Source organism: Hesperophylax consimilis, chromosome 1, assembly GCF_061612785.1.
Source record: "Hesperophylax consimilis isolate HC1 chromosome 1, BYU_Hcon_1.0, whole genome shotgun sequence".
In the NCBI taxonomy this organism is placed as follows: domain Eukaryota; kingdom Metazoa; phylum Arthropoda; class Insecta; order Trichoptera; family Limnephilidae; genus Hesperophylax; species Hesperophylax consimilis.
Window position 1 is genome coordinate 49,886,357 of NC_142836.1, and position 22,553 is coordinate 49,908,909.

General features: G+C 38.3%; 1 protein-coding gene across 1 annotated transcript in view; it reads right to left on the minus strand.

Moving 5' to 3' along the window:
• LOC149427059 (uncharacterized) overlaps window positions 1–8,313 on the minus strand; it is a 48,370-nt gene extending 40,057 nt beyond the window's left edge. Inside the window, exons 1-4 of the mRNA XM_089634954.1 lie at window positions 8,191–8,313; window positions 7,913–8,010; window positions 6,659–6,799; window positions 3,246–3,420 (exon numbers count right to left, since the gene is read on the minus strand). Of these exons, the coding sequence (XP_089491080.1) occupies window positions 3,246–3,420; window positions 6,659–6,799; window positions 7,913–8,010; window positions 8,191–8,275 (499 nt within the window). The 5' untranslated portion in view covers window positions 8,276–8,313. The remainder of the gene's footprint in view (window positions 1–3,245; window positions 3,421–6,658; window positions 6,800–7,912; window positions 8,011–8,190) is intronic.
• Window positions 8,314–22,553: the final 14,240 nt, after the last annotated feature.

Consider the following 22,553-nt stretch of genomic DNA (forward strand, 5'->3'; position numbering starts at 1 on the left):
TTATAAGTGCTGCTTATGAATCAATAAAAAAACAGAAAAATGCATATAGGTACCAATTTTTACGTAAGCACGGGAGGGGGGGGTAAGAGCTTTGCTTACTTTTGGTGACAAGGGGGAGGAGGGGGTAAATAATTGTAATAAATCTGCTTACGTAATACTTGAACGGCCCCAAACTCAGCTAATACGAGTTTTGAAAACATAGTGTAGAGATATAATATAAAATAATAATCATCCTAGTCTTGAAGTAAAAGTCAATAGGTGTCGCATATTAAATAAAAATGGATAAATTTATCCAAGACACTATCTAGATAGCATTTAGTTCGATTTGAATCCTGCAATCATACATAAAGATAGCGGCCAATGCAGTAAGAAAATTAAGATTATTTTTTTTATTTTTTTTTATAGTAAATACCTCACAAGAGTCCCAACTGCTCCCATCTGGAGCCAGTGAGACTATGGCATCCCCAATTGGGGTTGTTGTGAGGCTGTAGGTAAGTGGGAAAGGGGAAGAGATGGGGAAGAGGAAGGTGGGGAAGTACCTGGCTATTCAGATCTAATCACTAAACACGGCTAAAGCCACTTGGAGTAACGTTTCAATTCTGAATGGTGGTCTTACACCAGGGCGATACTGGGAGTATCTTCCACTCTGTTGGTAATTCTTAGTCGAAGTATATTACAGTAAATATGAGCGAATCGGATAGAGACACATTATCTCAGTTGGTTGAGTCACGGCCCGGAAAACCAAAGATCCTGGGTTCGGGTCCCAAATGTGACAGTGCCTTTTTCAGATTTTCGATTGAGTTTCGCTAATATTGTCTTCATTAATTAAAAATAATACCTACACTAGATCGGCCACGGGGACGCAGTACTATTGACGTAATGCGTGGACGCAGCAAGACCGTCGTTATGTATTCATAATAATATTTCAGCGTGATCGGCCACGGGGACGCAATACTATCAAAGTAATGCGTGGATGCAGCATGACCGTCGTTGTATATTTAAAATAATATCTACTCGTGATCATTCACTGGGACGCAATACTATCGACGTGATGCATGGAAGCAGCACGATTGTCATTATGTGTTAAAAATAGTATATTCTCATGAGCGGCTACGTGGACGTAGTACTATCGGCGTAATGCATGGACGCAGCACGACTGTCGTAATGTTTTATAATACACTCTATAATATCTACTCGCGAACGGCCATGGAGACACAATACTATCGACGTATTGTGTGGATGCAGCACGACCGTCGTTATGTATATAACATAATATCTACTCGTAATCGGTCTCTAGGACGCAATACTATCGACGTAATGCGTAGACGCAGCACGATCGTCGTTATGTATCTTAAATTATATTACTTCGTGGACGCGGCAAGATCGTCGAAATGAATAAAAACATACACTGCTCGATATATACAATGTGTAGCGAATCTGTCGGCAAAATATCAAACGTTCAATATTCGTTTCCAGACATTCTGAGAGATTTTTTGCTTCCACAAAAATTTTTGCCATACGATTCTACATGGGGTTAGCACCGTTCTGGCCAATTTTGACGTCAAAACATTGTAGCTTCCGCATATCGGACGATGTAAGTTGGTGGACACTACAATGCTATGGAGTTTTTAGGGGTCGGACGTAACAAATGTAGCGGGATATATATATGTATATATAAAACAGTAAAATTACACTTCAGCTCAGCGTAATTCAATAGTTTTATTTTTCAATCTGTCCAAAAAGAAAGTGTTATGCTAGATCCATGTAAAGTATTAAATCCAACCAACGGCCAAAACGAAAGACAGGAAACCCCGCACCGCTTACCTTCCGGATCGACACAGGGATCAAGTAAACAAACCCCGCACCCCCGCCCTCTTCCGGACCCCGCGAACACGCGCCCATCGAATGTTCAACGGACAAAACGAAAGGATTCGGACAGGAAACCCCTCCGCACCGCCACTTCCCGGACCGCCACAAGGGAGCAAAACGCACGTAAGCCCTTGAAGTTATAAAAACGGAAGAAGAAGCGCCCAGTGACGACAGTTACGCACGAAAGCCCAAGGAATGAAGTCGCGCCAAGACGCAGCGATATTTCGGTCAGCGCGCAAATCATAAACCACACGATGTATTAACAAACATAAATTCCCGCGCAATAATAACAACAGACCAGTACGACTTTTCAACCACGAGTGTTAGTGAACACATACCGAGTGTCTAAACGGTATAAATCGTGACCAGCTTGTGCAGTGATGAACATTTTATAGTCTGATTCGAGCACATACTCGAATACCTAACTAGTTGGACCTTCCGAATACAGTACGGGACAATCCAAGCTGCGGCTCTGACGGAGGACCGGATACCGGACGGACCTGACTTCGCTACAGCTACGTTCGACGCCTGGGCTAAGGTAGCCTCAGGTGTCGGCGCACTTCACCACGGGTTCGACGCTAATCGGCTACAGCTTCGTGGAAAATTCCAAGTAACGTACCACGGATTCCCCATATATCGTTAACAATATTATACAGTAATAGAGCCAATTTAGGTAGGATTTGTACTACTTGTAAATCTGTCCATAGAATCAACAATATATACTTTAATGTCGAAAACCATGTTTCTTTTAACAAACCTGTCTGTCCAATACAATGATACTGGGTTGAGGACTTCACCCCTGTAGAACTGAGTCTAGCCGCGGAGCACCTGAGACACCCGATACAGAGGTAAGCCCATAAGGTTTACCGAGGTAACAACATAGATTCAGAAACGTTACATGCATCACGTCAGATGTGCTACGTTTGACACAAAGCTGGGCTACTACATACATATTTATGTTCAACAATAATAATTATAGTACCTAACTACTCTATGTATATACCTAAACAAGGTATGTTTCAATGATTGTGGTTAAATAGATATGTATTACAGTTTTATTCATTCAACTTCAAACTCTGTAAACATTTTGTTATCGGGATAATTCAACCACAATGGAAAGAGAATGAGATAAGCAACAATGTATACCTATTGCCAAGTAGGCAACACTTTTTTTATTTGATGACACAACATAAATACAATAGTTCATTATAACCAACAATAACATAAAGAAAATAAAATAAATTATTATAAATCTAAGTTCAGATGGATAATAACATTTTGACATAATTAGAACTAATAACTACTACTGCAGTTAAGTAAGTGGGTTTTAAAGAATAAATTACTTAAATTAAAAGATTTAAAAAGGAGATAAATACCCGGCCAGGTTTGTTTGCTGTTACTACGTTGTTGGAACCAGATGCATAAGCCCTTGGTTGGATGTTTTACGTAGCCATTGATAGTAACACCATACTTCTGTATGCCAAATAAGCATGTGGCACACCTGTCCATCTCAAAAAGGTCTGGGTAGCCGGGAGCGCTGACGGCGTAACACTGGAAACAATCAACACATATATATAAGCAAGTGGCACACTTGTCCATCTTAAATGAGTCTGAAACCATCAACGCAACTTTGTAGGACTCACTGAATTGCCAAATTCAGTGAGTCCTACAAATTGTACTTACAAAGGAACTGACGTACCGGAAGCTTTCGCAAAATATTTCCAATCTGTCTATAATCCAGAAAAAGCTGATTTTGATTCTTACGTACCAGGACAGATTGGATTGACAAAAGCTCAAAACATATCTATAGAAAACGTTAATAACATGGATTTCAGTTTAGCAATAAGAAAATTGAAACCAAAAACATCATTTGGCCCTGATTTCATTCCACCCTTCGTCATTAAGGGTTGTTCTGAACCACTGTCTAATCCACTTCTACATATATTTAATCTTACGATTAAAAACGGAATTTTTCCTAAACTGTGGAAGCTGTCAAAAGTTACCCCTCTACATAAAGATGGTGACAAGTGTCAGGCAACCAATTACCGTCCTATAGCAATTCTTTCCGCACCTGCCAAGTTATTCGAAATAATTATTCATAAATATGTATATGCCAAGGTTGAACCATTCTTGATCGAACAACAACACGGATTTCGACGTGGCCGATCAACCACTACAAACTTGATGGCATATACTGATTACGTGGCGAGAGCGCTCGATAATAATGAGCAAGTTGACACGTCATACCATGACTTTGCGAAAGCTTTCGATAAGGTTGATCACTTAGTGCTCTTAAGTAGGCTTGAAGAAATTGGTTTTTCCGAAAACTTAATTAAACTCTTTGCTAACTATTTAAAAGAAAGGGAACAATTCGTTTCCTATGGTGGTTTTAACTCTAACGCGTATCCTACAAACTCTGGTGTGCCGCAGGGTTCCAATTTAGGACCCTTATTGTTTCTAATTTTTATAAATAATATTCGGGGAAAAATCAAATTCGTCCGTTTTTTACTTTTTGCAGATGATATTAAACTGTTCTTAAGAATAAGATCATTAGAAGACTGTAAAAAGCTCCAGGAAGATATAAATGCAATTATTGACTGGAGTATTGACAGCAAACTCGGTTTCAACTTCCAAAAATGCTCAGTTATGTGTTTTACGAGGTCACAAAAGATCGTATATTTTAATTACAAAATGAAAGATACATCACTAAAGCATACGGTGACTTATAAGGACTTAGGAATTGTGTATGACGCTCGCTTAACATTTCACGCTCACATTGAAAAGATCTGTAAATCAGCTACAAGAATGTTAGGTTTTGTCATACACAATTCAAAGGAACTGACAAACCTTGCAGTCATTAGGCTGCTTTACTTTAGCTTAGTGCGTAGCATTCTCGAGAGTGGATCTCAGGTATGGGGGCCAGAGGACACTGTCTATGTACTAATGGTCGAGAAAATTCAAAAGAAATTTTTACGATACCTCTATATGAGAGAGTTTGGTTTTTACCCATGGCTGTTTCCAACAGCATTTATCTCGGGAATGCTGAATATCTGCAGCCTTAGTTCCAGACGGGACGTCGCATTATTGATGATGGCTTACAAGCTTCTGAATGGTTTAGTATCAATTCCAGACATTCTGTCAAAAATAGGACTTTATGTCCCGGATAATTTCACGAGAGGCCGCCAACACAGGCTTTTAATTCTTCCCAGGTCCAGAACTAACTTACCAATGGTGATGCCCCTGGGAAGACTCACTAGGTTAATTAACTCCCTTCCAGCTAACTTGGATATTTTCCATATGTCCTACAACGACTTTAAGCGCGAAATATTGTATTTGTTTTAACTGTATACTTATGTATAATTTTTTTTCCATATTTTGTTTACCGCTTTTGCATATGTTTTAACTGTATACTTATGTATAAAATTTTCTTCAATAATTTGTTTACCGCTTTTGCAATGTATTGGTTTTTGTACTGTTTTTGCAAATAAATAAAATAAATGGTTGGGCATTCACATAACTTTTGCAAGGAAACAAACAGATGTTCACATTGCATAGGACACGTGCCACCGCAGCATCCAGCTGTGCCACCTGCACACTTTTCGGTAAGCCCACCACTGGTTGTGGGGTTTTGTTTTAACGATTTAGGAATTCTGAGAGTAAAATTATACAAATATATATCTGTACTCGAGAGGCATACGGATGCAAATACGAAATTCCATTGTTTTTTTTAATGTAAAATCTTGTGCACCCGTTCAGATGATATCCCACAAACCTCAGCAATATCGTTAACAATAAATCGTCGATCTTCCATCACTTTAGCTCCTTAGTACAACCAATACATGAATATACATCTTTAGTGGTTAGGGATGCCATCCTGGGGAATATCCAAATCTATATTGTTTGGCACATTTATAAACTAATTGCATGTAACTCTTAAAGATTGGGATAAAGATGCATGTAATTATTGCATTACTCCTATTTACTTATCATCCCAAAGCTGTAATAATTGGAGAATGAAGGCCGTCTTATGAATTTCAGTGAGGTTATTTTTTGTAATAGATAAATCAAAAATTAAATGCCAGTGAAGTATGTAATAAATGAAAACTGATCACATTGGTTAGTGGCAAATTTTGTATGCGGAAGAAATCTAGTATGTGAGGTCACACTGTTCAAATATTGAGGTTAATTTTATAAGCAAGCGTAGAACGGACCATACTGAAGAACGTCTCAGGGACAATTGAAAAGTATAAATGGCTGGAGTTGCAACCAGTATACAAATGAATTAATTGTAATAACATTAACAGTGAACATTAACACGCTGAAAATACATATCCTGGCAAAAGAAAATATCATGTAAATTACAATGCCAACTAAGCCCGCCCCCTTGGGGGCCCGTGAGGAGTCCAGAGTCTGCGCGGAGAAGTAAAGTAAGGTAATGGTTAGCAGCGCAGTCCATTGTGAGACTTTTCTGTACAAGGTGTGAACTCAATTCAGTTTATATCATCAGGGAGCAGGCTATCAAGCATTTAACATTTTTACAGCATTCTTGGTGAATATAACAGGTATGCGCAAAAAGAAATTATATCATGCATAGTGCTGGAGGCACAGTTTATTCGCGCATTCATGTGTGTGCGTAGCTGTGTGCAGGTTTAAAACCCGGCAAGGTGCATTTTAAGTAAGGCAAAAGGAGCTAAATCTCCCTAAAATTTTATGAATTTTTTGTGTCAAAACTCATCTTGTAGCACCTTACCTATTAATAATCAATCAATTAATTAAAGTGAAATTATACCTCGTCTCTCCAACCCCGCAGAGTGGACAAGCAGTCATCCTGCTTCAATTGCTGTAAGACATTGGCTACACGAGTTGTTCGCTCCCGATAGTCCCTGAAGGCGGGGTTCAATTCTATACACTTGCCTGATACATGGAACACCTTAAAAAGATTTACAATAATTAATTGTCAAACAAATTCACTCAAATTCGGTCTAAAACGGAGGTTCCGAGGTTAAATGTGCAAAAAATCAAAAACTTCAATGGGACCTTTATTCAATAAATATTTGTCAGTAGTTAGTCAGCCTTGTACAGAAACAAGTATGACTCAAAAGTACTTATTTTCAAACAAACTGATGCCTCAATTATATATATATATATATTTTTTTTTATAGTGAATACCTCACAAGAGTCCCAACTGCTCCCGTCTGGAGCCAGTGAGACTATGGCATCCCCAATTGGGGGATGTTGTGAGGCTGAAGGTAAGTGGGGAAGGGAAAGAGGAAGGTGGGGAAGTACCTGGCTATTCAGATCTAGTCACTAAACACGGCTAAAGCCATTTGGAGCAACATTTCAATTCTGAATGGTGGTCTTACACCAGGGCGATACTGGTAGTATCTTCCACTCTGAATATAATATGAAGTATAGTAATTATGAAGTTTGACTTGGCAAGATAACCGCAATAACATGCTATTTTCTAAAAACAAAAAAAATGCGACTTCTGCTTATTTACTTTTGATACTGATTGTTAAAAAGCTGTAGATTTTGTTTTTTTTATTTTTTTTTAAAAGATTTAGATGTGAAACTCATTTTGCCCTAATATATAAGTTTTGGTTTACCGGTGCACATGTTTTACCCAAAACAGTTTAAATTAGATTTATTTTTTCAAAGAAAGACAAACATTCCCGGGTCACAAGTAACCTGGCAATATTTGAAAATCTCCTACTACCACCAATATAAGCGGAAAATGTTACTTGTGTTTTAATGGAGGACTTAGCCAGCCGAGGAATTGAACACACTACGCCTGGGTGGGACCCAAACGCGATGCCAACTCAGCCACTGACCGGTATACAGATTATTATCTCTATTCGTGCAAAAACTTTAGAGGCCAAAAGATAATTTAAAAAATATAAGCTTGTGTTGACGAAAATTCTAAGGTATAAGAATACATGGGAAACAAGATTTAAATATATAATAAAATGTTTAAAGTAGATAATACATGTCAAAATGTTCGATATCAATGAAAATCCATAAATAAGTCAATGGGTAAATTTACCTCAGGGTACCTTACGAGATGTTTTACGATATCCGGTCGAACTAAGCCAACTTGAAGCCCTTCTACGATGAAAGGTTTACATTGTCCGTGTCGGAGACCTTTGAAGAGAAAAAATCACAAAACAAAACACATCAAAAGATATCAACTTATAAATTGAGTATTGAAAAAATGGAGATCAATATACCGATAAATGGTAATTTTTCAAGGACACTTAGTGAGTAAAGTATGCAAAACTGTTAATACATTTTTAAACAAATAAAAATTATTAAATTAAATACCTGACAGGTAAAAACAATTGAATTTTTGAGCCAAATTTAGAAGATTTGACACATTAAGCTCTGAAGCGGCCATCACTATTTTCATTTGGTATTGAATTCAGTGCTGCCAGTTGCTGGCACTCGTTATGATTCAACCCAAGGTTGATAGAAAATATCTTATATTTCGCTAACATAGGCACTTTTCGGGAAAAAAATGCATCGGGCAGCTCGCATGCTCGTGACGTACCTCGAAGTCCGAAAGGAACAATCTTCTTCACTTTTCACCAGGTATATAATATTCTTTTTTATATGTCAAAGTCAATTTCTTCATACTTGTATTTGTACATACGAGTCAGATTAAAGTCGATATATATATATTTTAAAAGTGTGGTATAAAAAGATTTTATTTTTAATTATCTACCGATTTCCCTTATTAATTTCTGAGTAAAGTGATTGCAATTGTTAATGGTTATTACCCCTTTAAAAGTTTCCCTAATTAATTTGTTGTTTATGCTTGACTAAAGGTCATCATTCTAATCGAGGATTAGAAAAATGACCTTTAACAATTAACAATTGCAGTCACTTTACTCAGAAATTAGTAAGGGAAATCAGTAGATAATCCGGCAACACGTGGAAACAGTGGGTAAAAAAAACTAGGACAAGGCTCAAGGCTTAACTTAATTAATAAGCTAGCTGGAACTAGCTGGGGATATGACGCAAACACGCTCAGAACAGCATCCATTGCCCTCAACGGCTGAGTACTGTGCTCCGGTATGGGCTATAAGCGCCCACACTTCCATGGTAGACGTTCAGCTTAATGCCCCAAAACGCGAACCATCAGAGGGACTTTAAAATCTACTCCTCGCCCTTGGCTCCCCGTTTTTACAAACATAACCCCGCCAAACATCAGGCGAGAAATCGCAACACTGAGGGAATACAAAAAGGCGCTGCAAAAAAGCGCAATACCTTGGCACGAAAATGTCGTCTCCCACGCGGCATGCCGCTTGAAGTCCCGAAAGCCCTTCTGGGCGGAAGGAGAGAGGCTCCTTCGATTACCTCTCACCCCAAAAGATATGTGGAAACTTGAGTGGCAAACGGCCAACGTGGGAAATCTCATATAGGACCCCACCGAGAGACAGCCAGGGTTCTCATTGCTTCGCAAAACCTGGTCCTCCATCAATAGGTTAAGGTTCTCCCATAGCCGCTGTGCCCACATGAAGCACAGATGGGGCCTTAAAGAGTCGGCGATGTGTGAATGTGGTGCGATGCAGACCACCGAACATGTGGTCAACAAATGCCCGCTCCATTCATTCCCCGGCGGGATTGATGAGGTCCACATGGCAACGCCTGAAGCTCTAGACTGGCTCGCAGACCTAGATGTCCCCCTCTGACTTCCCAACCATACGAAAGAAGAAGTAGATAATTGAAAATAAAATCTTTTTACTGCAAACACCTATCTAGTAATATAAATGGATCGTCTGTAAGTGGTAATGCCACAGTTTAATAATAACTTCAGAGGGCGAAACAGCTGTCACACGTATAAATAAATTATCGAGTATATAAATAAATTAAACATGAAAACAATAAATAAAAGATTTTCAATTCCCCACAAGTTCTTTTTAGCTTTTTTATTATCTAGTCATTTTTCGATTTTCTTTTTCGTTCAGGATTTAAAAAATACTTTTTTTTAATTTGCTGGGAACGAAAATATGGGACATTCTCACAATTATCGTAAACATTTTGTTTTGATATATTAACAATATAGTTGGATAATCAAGAAATACACAAAATCTCAGCATTTTCCACACAAAAAGGTTTTCCTCGCAAAAACCCCAAATATTGAAAATCTAAGAAATTCCTCACAATTTTGGGAATTATCCATAAACTGGTAACCCTGATATGGATGATGTACATTGTACATTTTACACCATAGATATTTTACTTACGTAGAGTGGTTTTGATGAAACTGTAGGTTCATTCGTACCAACCAAATGGTGTATTTTAATGGATAGTGTTTATTCATTTATACATAGATTTTTAAATTTTACGTTTTATAACATTTAATAAAAATCGGCATATTAGTATATTTGAATTTTTTTTTTAAACCATAACGCACCTCCGGTGCTAAACTGTCACTTATGCAAGTTTTGTCAAAATTGATCTAAGTATGAGAAAAAATAACTAATGTACCCCTTTACTTGGTGTGTCATCGTCGTTTGTGTAGTGCGTATAATTTCCGCGTGAGGGTAGTTATGTCGTTATGGTTTTGGTGAAAATCTAACCTCCACTGGGAGAAACAACGTTTGATTGGTTAGTTGCGCGCGGCACCCCGCACGAATAGCAGTCTCCTGGAGCTACAACGCCACTAAGGTAATTGTGACAATTCATTTTTATGATTTTGGAGCAATAACAACACTTAAGTTGGTTGTGACATGAAATAATAAAGATACTTGTGTACGTAGTGACATTGTTTCCCCAACCCTTATGTTTTATGGTATAAAGTTTTCGTTCGATTAACAATTGTGACAATGTTCCTGATTCGTGGGGCGAAGAAGACTGGTAAACCATTTGTGGTAAAAGAAATGAATTACGATGATTTCTTTGATTTGAAGTCACTTGAGGAAAACATGAAGTTCAATATAGCAAAAATTTAAACGGAGATGTAATCAAAACTGGTGATATTAAATGCATTAAATTCACAGAGAATTGTGAAAATTACCAATATCGAACAACTTACAAAACTGAAAACTGGGAGGAAGCAAAAGCTATAATTCAACCAAGGGGGAAAAATTTACGCGGAAGTAGAGGCAACGCCCAAAGAATAGATGACATTCCCTTCAAGCAAGCATACACTTCAAAAATACCAATTACAGAACGCAAAAAGCGTGATTTATTGCAATTAGGGGAGGCAAATATCATACCAAGATACTATGAAAGTTTCTATAATGATCTCATTTAATTTTTTGTGCTTCTAACATTCTATAAAGTCACATTTCCACTTGCAGGGAAAACAAGTTTATTGAAACCACATCGTTAAAGACTCCCTGATTTTCCTGTGAATGTGACAATAAATTTAAGGTTTTTGTTTTTTTAAGAGTACCCAATTAGTAGAAAATTAATGCTAATTAAAATAATAATAATAAGTAAAAGAAATTGTATTTATTTGATACTGTTGTTAATTGCGTAATTATAGTATTTAAATAGGAACCATACGTGACCAATGACTGATTTAATATGAAACGTCGCTGAAAACCGTTCGTAAAATGGTAAGAAGACTGAGATTAAAAAGTCTGATTAATAGTAAAGTTCTATATGTAGAATTAAGAAAGTTTGTTATACTGCTTTGATATTTTAATTAAAAAAACTTTAGAAAAGTATGATATCGTGTTTTGATTGTTATGACATAATTGCCTGGTAAATTGTTTTCTAGTGCCATAATGTCACTTCTGGGAGGGTTGTAAATTTAAAATGTTTATATTTTTTTATTACAAAGTTGTGAGATGTTTGCTTTTACTTTGATATGAAGTTTAAAGTTGTAGTTTAAATAATTACCAGTTCATTTTTTAGAAAAGAAGAACTATACATTATAATAGGATGTCGAATTTTCAAACGCTTCTCCTGAAAAATTACATTATTTGCATAAGTGACAGTTTAGCACCGGAGGTGCGATAATATTTTTCACTGCAGTTCCTTATTGAAGCAGTCCGCTCCGGGCGCCGAATTGCCAGGTCCTCAAGGCGCTGATAATACCTGGCAATCCTAACACATCGCTCTTGCGATTATTTTCCATAACAGTGCTACACAAAAATTCAAATCATACGAATATTATTTATTACGGTGATCACTTACCTAGACGTTTACTAGTTTTGACAAAGGACACCAAAATTATACCCGCGCCAGGTGCCGTTTGATTCAGGGCCAACATTGCTTTTAACCACTATTGAATTTGGCAGCCACCTCTAGTCTAGATCCCCAAAAATACTTGAAAAAACCTTCGACTCAGTGCTGAAACTTGCGGTCCGTTTGATAGATATCCCTATCTTAACAAACGTATTGCAATTTTTAGAGCACAGGCGTCAGGTGGGAATGCTATCCTTGTTCTATTGGTATTTCAATAAAAGATGCTCCGAGGAACTAGTGTCATTGTTTGAATACACGCCAAACGTGCACCCAATATTTATACTTGGTTGAGATTATTTATCGCATCAGTCGTTTCCATTCCCGTCTTTTTCCACACCCATGTTAACAACCGCATCTTCTCAAAAATACCCACGAATGATGACATAGGCCTTAGGATAAATTATTTTCCCGTGTGGAGTTAATGTTAAAAAAACTTTTACCGGTTTTTCTTAATGAAAGCACCATGGCGAAACTTAATGTCAAACCACCCTGTGTGACTTTTTGTATGAATAAAATTATTTCAACACTGTCAACATGAACCTAAAAAGCTCTTTATTAATTAATTTTCGGGAAATTGACAGTTTACATTTAATCAGTTTGTACATAAGTATTATATAGCTAAAATAAACCCAATTATGGATTTCCTCCTTGTGACTTCACCTCTACTGAGACAGCATAATATGGAATAAGTAAATTAAATTTGTGAGAAAGGAATATGAATTAGAAAATTTATACAAAACAAAACATCAAATAAAACGACAAATTTACAAAACAATAGATTTATGGCCATAGAGAGAGGTTGTAGATATAAATCAAATCATAATAGAGATATAAACAATAGAGACATAAACATTATTCACAAACCATCAGAGAAATATTATTTTATGGACCTCTTGTATTTGGTAAGATCGCAACTGAAAATATCAACCTTGGATAATACTCTATTGTAATTATTGCATAGTCTGTTCAGGCAAGAATTCTGCTCTTAGACCGTACGACCGTTTTATCTGTGGTAGTCTGTGGTTAAGATGATGACAAAATCATGACAAAATGCCCCCCTACAAAAACCCCGAATATATCAATCAAGAGAGTGGTTTATTTATTCTAGGGGCATATATCTCCCGTCTGACCTTGTAACCCTGATGTCCCCAACCCAAATTTGTATAGACAAAGCTGTTGTGGCTGAAAGCTCAGATCTCATTGGCTCAGAGAAAAAAATGTAGTTTGATCTGTCACTCTCTACCATAGCGACTTGTGTAAAGCCGGCGACAGACATGTGTTCAAAGAAGTGTTCACATAAGTGTTCACATGTGTGGCACGGGCATTTGATACTGTGTTCACTTATTTGCGCACTTAAGTGCGCTTTGCCGTTCCGTGTCGGTTTCTTTGGCGCACATCAAAGGGATCAAAGTCAAAATGTTTGCATGCCTGCCACACTGCGCGAAGCCCAGTAGCGCGAGCGTCGCCGTGGAGAGTTGTCGTGCCGCGTGCTTACACAAGCCATAACCAAGCGAACTAGCGATAGAGTGGAACAATGAGGGCGTGTTTGAATTCATTGAATTATTACAAGGAGAGCCTGACATATGGGACCCAAAACGAAAAGGGTATAAAAACAGAAATAACATTAATGACGCCTGGAGCCGTATTCAACGGAATTTCTCAATACCTTGCGCTATCGAGGAATCAAAGCGCAAAAGAAACACTTTACTAACCCAGTACAGAGATTGCTTTAAGAAAGTAAAAGAATCTACCAAAACTGGATCTAGTGTTCAGGATATTTACAAACCTTCATGGTTTGCATTTGATGCCCTCCATACGTTTATGGGGGGTATATATGAGTACCGTGTTACAATTTGTACTGAAGCTGTGGTAAGTAAATAAATAATCATTTTTGCTACATAATTCTTTATGTAATTTATTAATAATCGATACAAACACCTGATACAAAATTCTTAGCACGGTTACATAAAGACAAAATACTAAATTTTCGAAGAAAACTTCTTCGGAAAGGTTTTCACTTTGTGATGGCATTATTTATTTTAATAAAAAGACAAATAACTTTGTTTACATCACTTTATTTGACGATGTCAACACATCTTCGGATCTACCGGATCTGCCCTGATGATGGACACTGCAACGCTGTTCGAAACGTCGGCTAAAGAAGGAGTTAGCGCAACACGGCATAACACCCCAAAAACAAACAACAAAAATGCTTTTGGCCGTGAAAATCTAAAAACTTACAATCAACATGTTTCGTGAACAATGTTCACTTCTTCAGGATCAAACGTATACACTAGTAAACAAAGTACTAACTATAGCCCAACAGATACCAAATGCACTCACAAAATTTCACACGGGGATTTTAAAATCCAGTTTAATGTATTTCCGAAAATCGGAGTTTTAGAGGGTGGTAGAAATAATAAGAAATGAAAATATAAATATTAAAAATATAATGGTGTAGTGCCTTTCGAGTTTGGGTTTTTAGGAGTTTTGACTGTACATTAATCCCCGTGTGAAATTTTGGGAGTGCATTTGGTATCTGTTGGGCTATAACTTTGTCGTTTAAGTTATTATCCCCAAATTTTATCTCGTTGTAGCGAAATATTCTTCAAACTCTTCTCTGATATTCTGTGCAGAATTTGCTGCTCTTCGAGGATGTGAATCAACTGGGATCAGACCGTTGGGTGGGTTTTCATTTTGCCAAGTTCCGGGTACAAATATACTATTTATAACGCGATCAAATGATTCTCGTGGTGAATAGATATGTTGTGATGCTCTGCTTTTTCTCAAAAAATTGTGCAAATAAACGCAAGTCATAGTCACAATAGAGGCTTTATCGGGTTGAAGAAGCATAGGATGTTTGAAAACTCTGAATACTGATGTCATTATTCCAAAAACATTTTCCACTTTAACTCTTGCTTTTGACAATACGCGATTAAAATTCCTTTTCTTACTTTGTGTTGGGTGGTTACCTGGGTACGGTTTCATCACGGTATCACTCAATGCAAATGCACTGTCAGCAACAAAGACATATGGCATATTAGCTTGCCTGCCTGGTAGTGGATGCGGGTTGGGTAAATTTAGCGTATTTTCATTAATTTTATCCCATAGTAGAATATTTCTTAGTAGGTACTCCGCCGTCACTCATTCTACCTTGACAACCAACATCGGCGAACATGAAAAGTTAATCAGCGTCTACTAGAGCTAAAAAAATAACACTAAAACTTTTCTTGTAGTTGTAAAAATCTGATCCGCTGTGTATAGGCGACTGTAGTACAACGTGTTTGCCATCCAAAGCTCCTAAACAATTTGGAAATGCAGCTCCATAACCAGCTTTGACGGCCGGCATAGTCCAGTGGTAACGCATTGGACTGCCATTCCGAAGGTCGCGGGTTCGAACCCGGCGTGCGCAAATAAATTTTATTTGATTGAATTGTGTTATTTCACAATTAATTAATTAAAATAATATATAGTATATTTGCGGCACGTTCCAGAGTGGAAGATACTACCAGTATCGCCCTGGTGTAAGACCACCATTCAGAATTGAAACGTTGCTCCAAATGGCTTTAGTCGTGTTTAGTGACTAGATCTGAATAGCCAGGTACTTCCCCACCTTCCTCTTTCCCTTCCCCACTTACCTTCAGCCTCACAACATCCCCCAATTGGGGATGCCATAGTCTCACTGGCTCCAGACGGGAGCAGTTGGGACTCTTGTGAGGTATTCACTATAAAAAAAAAAAAAAAAAAAGCTGCTTTTATTAACCAATCATTTGGTGATTTGGGTAGCTGAAACAGATAAAAAGGGACATTGAATTAGTTTTGAGTAACATTTGTTGTTTTGCAGGAAACAACAAAAGAAAGGCCACAGTCACGTGAAACAGACTCAACAGAAACTTCTTCGCTTTCTTCTTCTTTAAGGCCAGAGTCACGAGAATCCAACAATCGAAGTGGATCAGATTCTTTTCCCTCAAAGAGGCAACGTGGAGCGCAAGATATACTGATTGCAAGGAAACAAATGCATGAGGCTTTTTCCCTAATTAAAAATAGATGTAATCGTGGAGAAAATAAAAAAGAGGTTAACGAATGTGATTTATATGGCCAGCTGCTAGCTGAGAAATTGAAACCCTTACATATGGATGACAGGCTAGTGCTAATGAATGAGATTGATAATCTAGTATTCAAAATTCACCAATTCCACGTATATGTGCCCAATATAATACTAAATTTCAAAACATAGATATTTTTAGCAATACGCTTCACAAATATCGATTAGAAGTAACTCGTATGATCGAAAATTAATACCATAGTATGGAATGTATCCAGAGCATCTCCTATCCTCATCCTAAATTCCTATTCCTCCCCTCCTCACCTAAAATATATATTTTTTTATGCAATAAAACTCCATCTCCAATCAATATTAATATAGGAGACTTTTTTGGCTTGACTGTTTTTAACATGTATATATTTATATTTTATGTATAAGCTGTTTGTCTCTTACCTTTACCAATAAATAAATAAAAATAAAATATACTATGAATGCGAGACGGCGTAAAAGTTTACCTACAACTGCGTATTCGCCGTATATGAACCAAACTCAACAAGTAGTTTATCACCAGCCTGCCAATTTACCTGGATCATCTACTCTATTGATACCACATTCAGTTGCTCCGGAAAAAAATATACATAATTCGCCATCCATTTTAAATTATGATAATCGCACCTCAACACCATTTCAGGACACCAATGCTCAAAACAACTGTGCCATTCAAATCAATCTGCCCGAAGTTCATCTGTCACCGGAAACTGCTAATTATGCATTGTATACTTCAGACAATAATACTTTATATGACTCTAATATATCAAGTACTTCACGCAATCAATCAATCAAGAAGTCAGAAGTCGGTAAAGATAAACAGATTAACATTATTTCTCAAACTATCATACCACCAAGAAAATACAATAAAAATATAATTAAAGAAGCTTATAACCTATAAGATGATCGTAATGACGATACTGATACAGACTATTAATGATATTATTATTATTATTTTTTTTATTTAAAAAAAAATTTCCAGTTGAAAGTTACATTTCCACTCATTTAACTAGAAATAATTTAACACATTAAAATTACTTAAATATTTCAATACAGCGCTATTCTATTTCATTATTTTGTTTATCAAGAATAAATATTGATAATTTTTTTTTTGTAATTTTTCCAGTTTTTTTCGTTTTTAATGTCATTTTGGAGGCAATTATATAAATTGCCCCCCGCGTCAATGGATTGTTTACCATCGTTAGTGTGAATGGTTACTTATTAAGTCATTATATCATTAATTAATAAAAGTAATACATATTAAACATTGTTTTTACTCACCTTTACTTCCTCCTTAAGGACTGGAATCAGAGCTTTACACACTTCGTACACAATGGTAGAGATTAACTGATGTGAAATTTTGAATAGATATTGTAGACTCATATAACTATCGCCTGTTGCTAAAAATCTTAAAGTCAATGCCAATCTCACTTTGGAAGGAACAGCTATTCTCCAGTTAGTGTCTAATTTTGAAATTAAAGGAGAAACTTTTTGTAATAGCATTTCAAAGTCTTCAGAAGACATTCTACAAAAATTACTGAAGTAACCCACTGGTCTAGGCATCATTTCATCAAGCATTCTTTTCATGGAATCTGTTCGAGGAACGAACAAGGGTTGGAATAGCCGCACTTTAAAGGGCTATTCCACACAGATAAAGTATAAATGAATTATATGGCTTGTGACAGGCGATGCGAAAACACAATACATAACGTTAATTCACAATCAACTTACCGGGAGGAGATGGTGAAATCTGCATAGTGAGCATCACCTGTCAGCACTGGAACGTTTAGCGTGGTTGTTAGCACTCGTTATTTTAGATTAAATTGCGATAAAAAATACGTATTATGATTACTCCGATAAGACAACCGGCGATCGATATTTGACAGGACGAACGGTTTTTGTGCAACTGGTTCGGCTCACGGCTCCGTGGTTTTAGCTGACGTGTGCGAACTTAAACTACACAGTTTAAATTCTGACGATACGATTGGTTAGTACACGGCCTGTCAAAAGCAATCGGCGTTACGGAACATTCCGCCCACCAAAATACAACAACGTGTATTTTAAAGAAAATTTAGAAACCAAAACGGGCAATGCTGTGGAACGTTGCGTGAATGAAGAACAGTGAAAAGAGAGAAGAAAAGAAAAGAAAAAAATATCTTTATTAATAATAATAATGAAAATGATAAGAAAAGAAAATAATGAAAATAAGACTAACAACAATCGATAAGAGGGAATGCGCCGCGGAAGCGAAGATGATTAGTCACATTGACTAGGCAATGGACATAATTTGGTTAATGATCTCGTGAGAAGAGAACCATTCGATGTACGAACCGTAGCGATACGCACAATGCCGTCGGGACCTGGGTGCAATGTTCTCGATGTAGAGCGTCTATCACAAGAGAAGTAAGCTTAGATTCGCGAGGAAGTAGGGCAGGATGTTTATGCTCGAATTCGAGCCCAGATCGTGATTACCTGCCACCCACCCTGAGCACACCGTGGTCGTCAATGAAGGGATTAAGCTTCCGCATTTGTTTCGACATAAGGTTACCCTCTTTCAAGCGTGTGATATCATCATTAAAATGTACATGTTGAGTGCGTTTAACTACTGTGAAAAGTGAGGTGTGAATTTCGGCACGGTTTAATGGAAGATACAAACGACGAGATTCTTTATTCTGAAGGTTGTAGATGAATCTAAGACAGTAACCGAGAATGCGTTGGATCTTCCGAATCGAAGAAAATTTAACTAGTAATAGGTCCACTAGATTTTCGTCCTGTTGGACAAATAACGATCGACCTCGTTCCTCAGAGTGAAGTTCAATTTCGTTGACATTGCCATCGAAAGACGGCCAAGAATCGGATGACTGGATCAGCCACGAAGGCCCCGCCCACCATAACGTGTTATCGATCAGATCGGCTGGAGATTGACCACAAGAAGCGACATCCGCTGGATTATCTCCAGATGACACGTGATGCCAAGAAGTCCTTTCGAGGGTATCTTGAATGTGACTGACACGGTTAGCCACGAAAGTTTTCCAGCGACACGAAGGAGGACGTAACCAAGCGAGCGCGATGGTTGAATCCGACCACGCAAAGGTATTGGAGATCGGAAGCAATGGTACGTATAAATCTTTGACGAATTTTAATAGATCTGCTAGAAGAACTGCCGCACACAGTTCAAGGCGAGGCAACGAAATCTTTTTTGTGGGGGCGACTCGAGATTTGGCGCAAACCAAATATATTTGGACTTTATCGTCAACATCCGTGATTCGCAAGTAAACTACCGCGCCATATCCAAGTTCCGAACTATCTGAGAAGCCATGAAGTTGACACGACTCCATGTGAGGGAATGACACCCATCGAGGGATTTTGAACGACTTCAAGAGCGGTAATTGTTTAGTATAACGATCCCATTGACGAACAATGTCAACAGAGGGGGTGTCATCCCACCCAACCTTTAGAACCCACAACTTTTGTACTAGGGATTTGGCGAAAAACGTCAAAGGGCATAGAAAACCGAGAGGGTCAAAAACCGGAGCGACTTCACTGAGGATAGTGCGTTTAGTGCACTCGCGATCGAGGCATAGGACTTCGAATGAAAATGTATCATGTCATGGCTCCCACTTTAATCCCAATACCTTGAGAATGTGAGAGTTATCAACATCCATGGACACCAAGTCATTGAGGCAGTATTCCGGAGGCAGATCGGCGAGTAATTCTGGTTCGTTATTAGCCCACTTCCGCAATTCGAACTGACCTCGTTTAAACAGCTCGATAACTTCGGTTTTCGTTTGTTGAGCTTGTTCTAAGCTGTTACAACCGGTGACGATGTCATCTATGTAAATATCCGAAGTTAGCACACGACGCGCTAGCGGTAAATCATAACCTTCATCTTTGGTCAACTGTTTGACAGTACGACAGGCCAAAAATGGGGCGGAGGAGACACCAAAGGTTACAGTGTTTAATTGGTACTCGTGGATGGGTTCCGACGAATGAAAACGCCAAAATATTCTTTGGAAAGCGCGATCTGGTTCTTGAACCAATATTTGGCGATACATTTGTCGTACATCAGCAGTAAACACTACCGATGGTATACGGAATTTTAGCAAAAGCTCCAGCAGGTTCTTTTGAAGCTTTGGACCGATAAGCAAGGTATCATTTAACGAGGATCCGTTAACATCCGTCGCTGAGGCGTCGAAAACGACTCTTAAGTAAATGCTAGCGCCGCCTGGACGAAGAATGCAATGATGAGGTATGTGATACTTTCCCTTGTGCAAATCTTTTCCAGGAACACGAGTCATGTGACCACTGTGTAAATAATCAGTCATGAAAGCAGAATATTGTTCACGTAAGGTTGGATTTGCTATGAGTTTGCGCTCGAGTGAATGGAATCTACGTAAAGCGATCTCACGCGACCCTGGAAAAGAGATATCCCTTCCCCTTTCTCGGAAAGGCAAGGATACGATGTATCTTCCCAAAGATCCGTCCCGTGAGTGGTCAGTGCAGTACATTTGTTCACAAAGTTGTTCCTCAGGAGTGAGGTGTGAAGACTGGGGAATGGTGTCTAACTCGCACAGTCGCTGGACCTCTTCGTGGAGCCGGTCCTCGTTAGTAACGATGAAAGATTTTCGTTTCGTGAGCAGTGTCCGAACCAACTGAACCTAGAAGAAGCCAAACAAATGCAGAATTGAAAGCTGATGGCTGACGTGGACCACCATTCACATTACCAGGTCTCAGAAGAGAAGAGAAAACCTCAGCACCCAGAAGAAGATCAATCGGTCCCGGTTTGTGACAGTCAGGATCGGCAAGAGGCAAGTCTCTCAACTGATGCCATGATGACTTATCTAGACGGACAGTTGGCATGTTGCCACAGATACTAGGCAGCGTAAGTGCCTTGATGTTGAAGAGAACCCGTCCCTTAACACCGATCTCTAATTGAATGACTCCTGACGTGGTTGCGGAAGATTGGCCTAAGCCGCTAACTCTCTGAGAACTGGCTTGACGAGGGATGCCTACGAGCTCCGCAGCACGATCGGTGATGAAGTGAGCTTGACTGCCCGAATCGATCAATGCGCGAAAGGTTTGGAAACGGCCGGATGAATCGCGAATGCCAACATTGGCGGTTGACAATAGTACCATGGACTTGTCTCCTAAGTTGGTGAGGACCTGAATTTTAGAGTCGGAAGAAGGCTCCTGGTCCGTAGACGTCGTGGAGTGTTGATACTGATCTTCCAAAGAAGCGTTTTCGTCTCGATGGAGCAAAGTATGATGTTTTTGCTGACATTTTTGATATGTAAACAAAGATTTACAATCTTTAAGATAATGAGAAGAATGAAGACAATTGAAACACCAACGGTGTGATTGAACAAACTGTAGGCGATCCTGAACTGACTTGAGTGCAAATTCCTTGCACTTGGAAATGGAGTGGTCTTCCCCGTAACAGGAGCATTTCAGGTAAGTGGTGGAGTTCGAGGACCTATTTGTTTTAGGCTGTCCTTTCTTAAGATCGCAAAGAAGCGCTGAAGTGCGTTTTTCAGCAGCCTGATTAAAGTTCCGTGCAAGAGGTTTGTCAATAGTACTGCTATCGTGAGTCGAAAAATGTAAGTCTCGTACAAGAGCTTCGCATTTGTTATAAAGAAACTCTTTGAGTTTCAAATATGAAGGCAGGTCGGTAGGAGACTGCAGTTGTTCGAATGCGCATCTTGTAGGTGAATCTAATTTCGACAGAATTAAATAACAAAGCACGAAGTCCCAATTATCTATTGGGAGATCCAATTCTTTTAAAATTGTTAAATCCTCATTAAATACATCGAACACGCGACGAAATTCAAAAGGATCGTTAGGCGGAAAATTTAAATTTAGCATTTCCCGCCAACACGTAAATGCGAGTTCACGCGCGTTACGATAGCGCGCGATTAATCTTTGATATGCTTCAACGTAGTGAGCTCCTTGTACTGGAAATGTCCGAATTAACCCTAAAGCTTCTCCAGATAAACATGAGAACAAATACTGCATGCGTTCGATGTTGGATAAAGATTTGTTTTCATGAATCAGAGCGTTAAACATGTCGTAAAATTCGGGCCATTGCTTGACATTTCCAGAAAATATTGGAATGTTTATTTTTGGTAATTTAACGTTTGTGCACGCATTCGCGGTTTTACAATCCAGAGGCTGACTGGTTAACTCCTGGTAAATTTCGACAATTTGATAATACATCTCGTCAAAGGTTTCGCGAATTTTATCCTCATCAATTTCGTTTGTGTCATCTAAAGCTAATATTTCCGCGTGAGACGTTTCAAATTCAAGAACTATCTTTTCCAGAGTAGTATAATGCGCTAACAGTAAGTTGCACTTAGTTGCATCGTGCAAAGCGCTTTTTGCTATTTCATGTGTC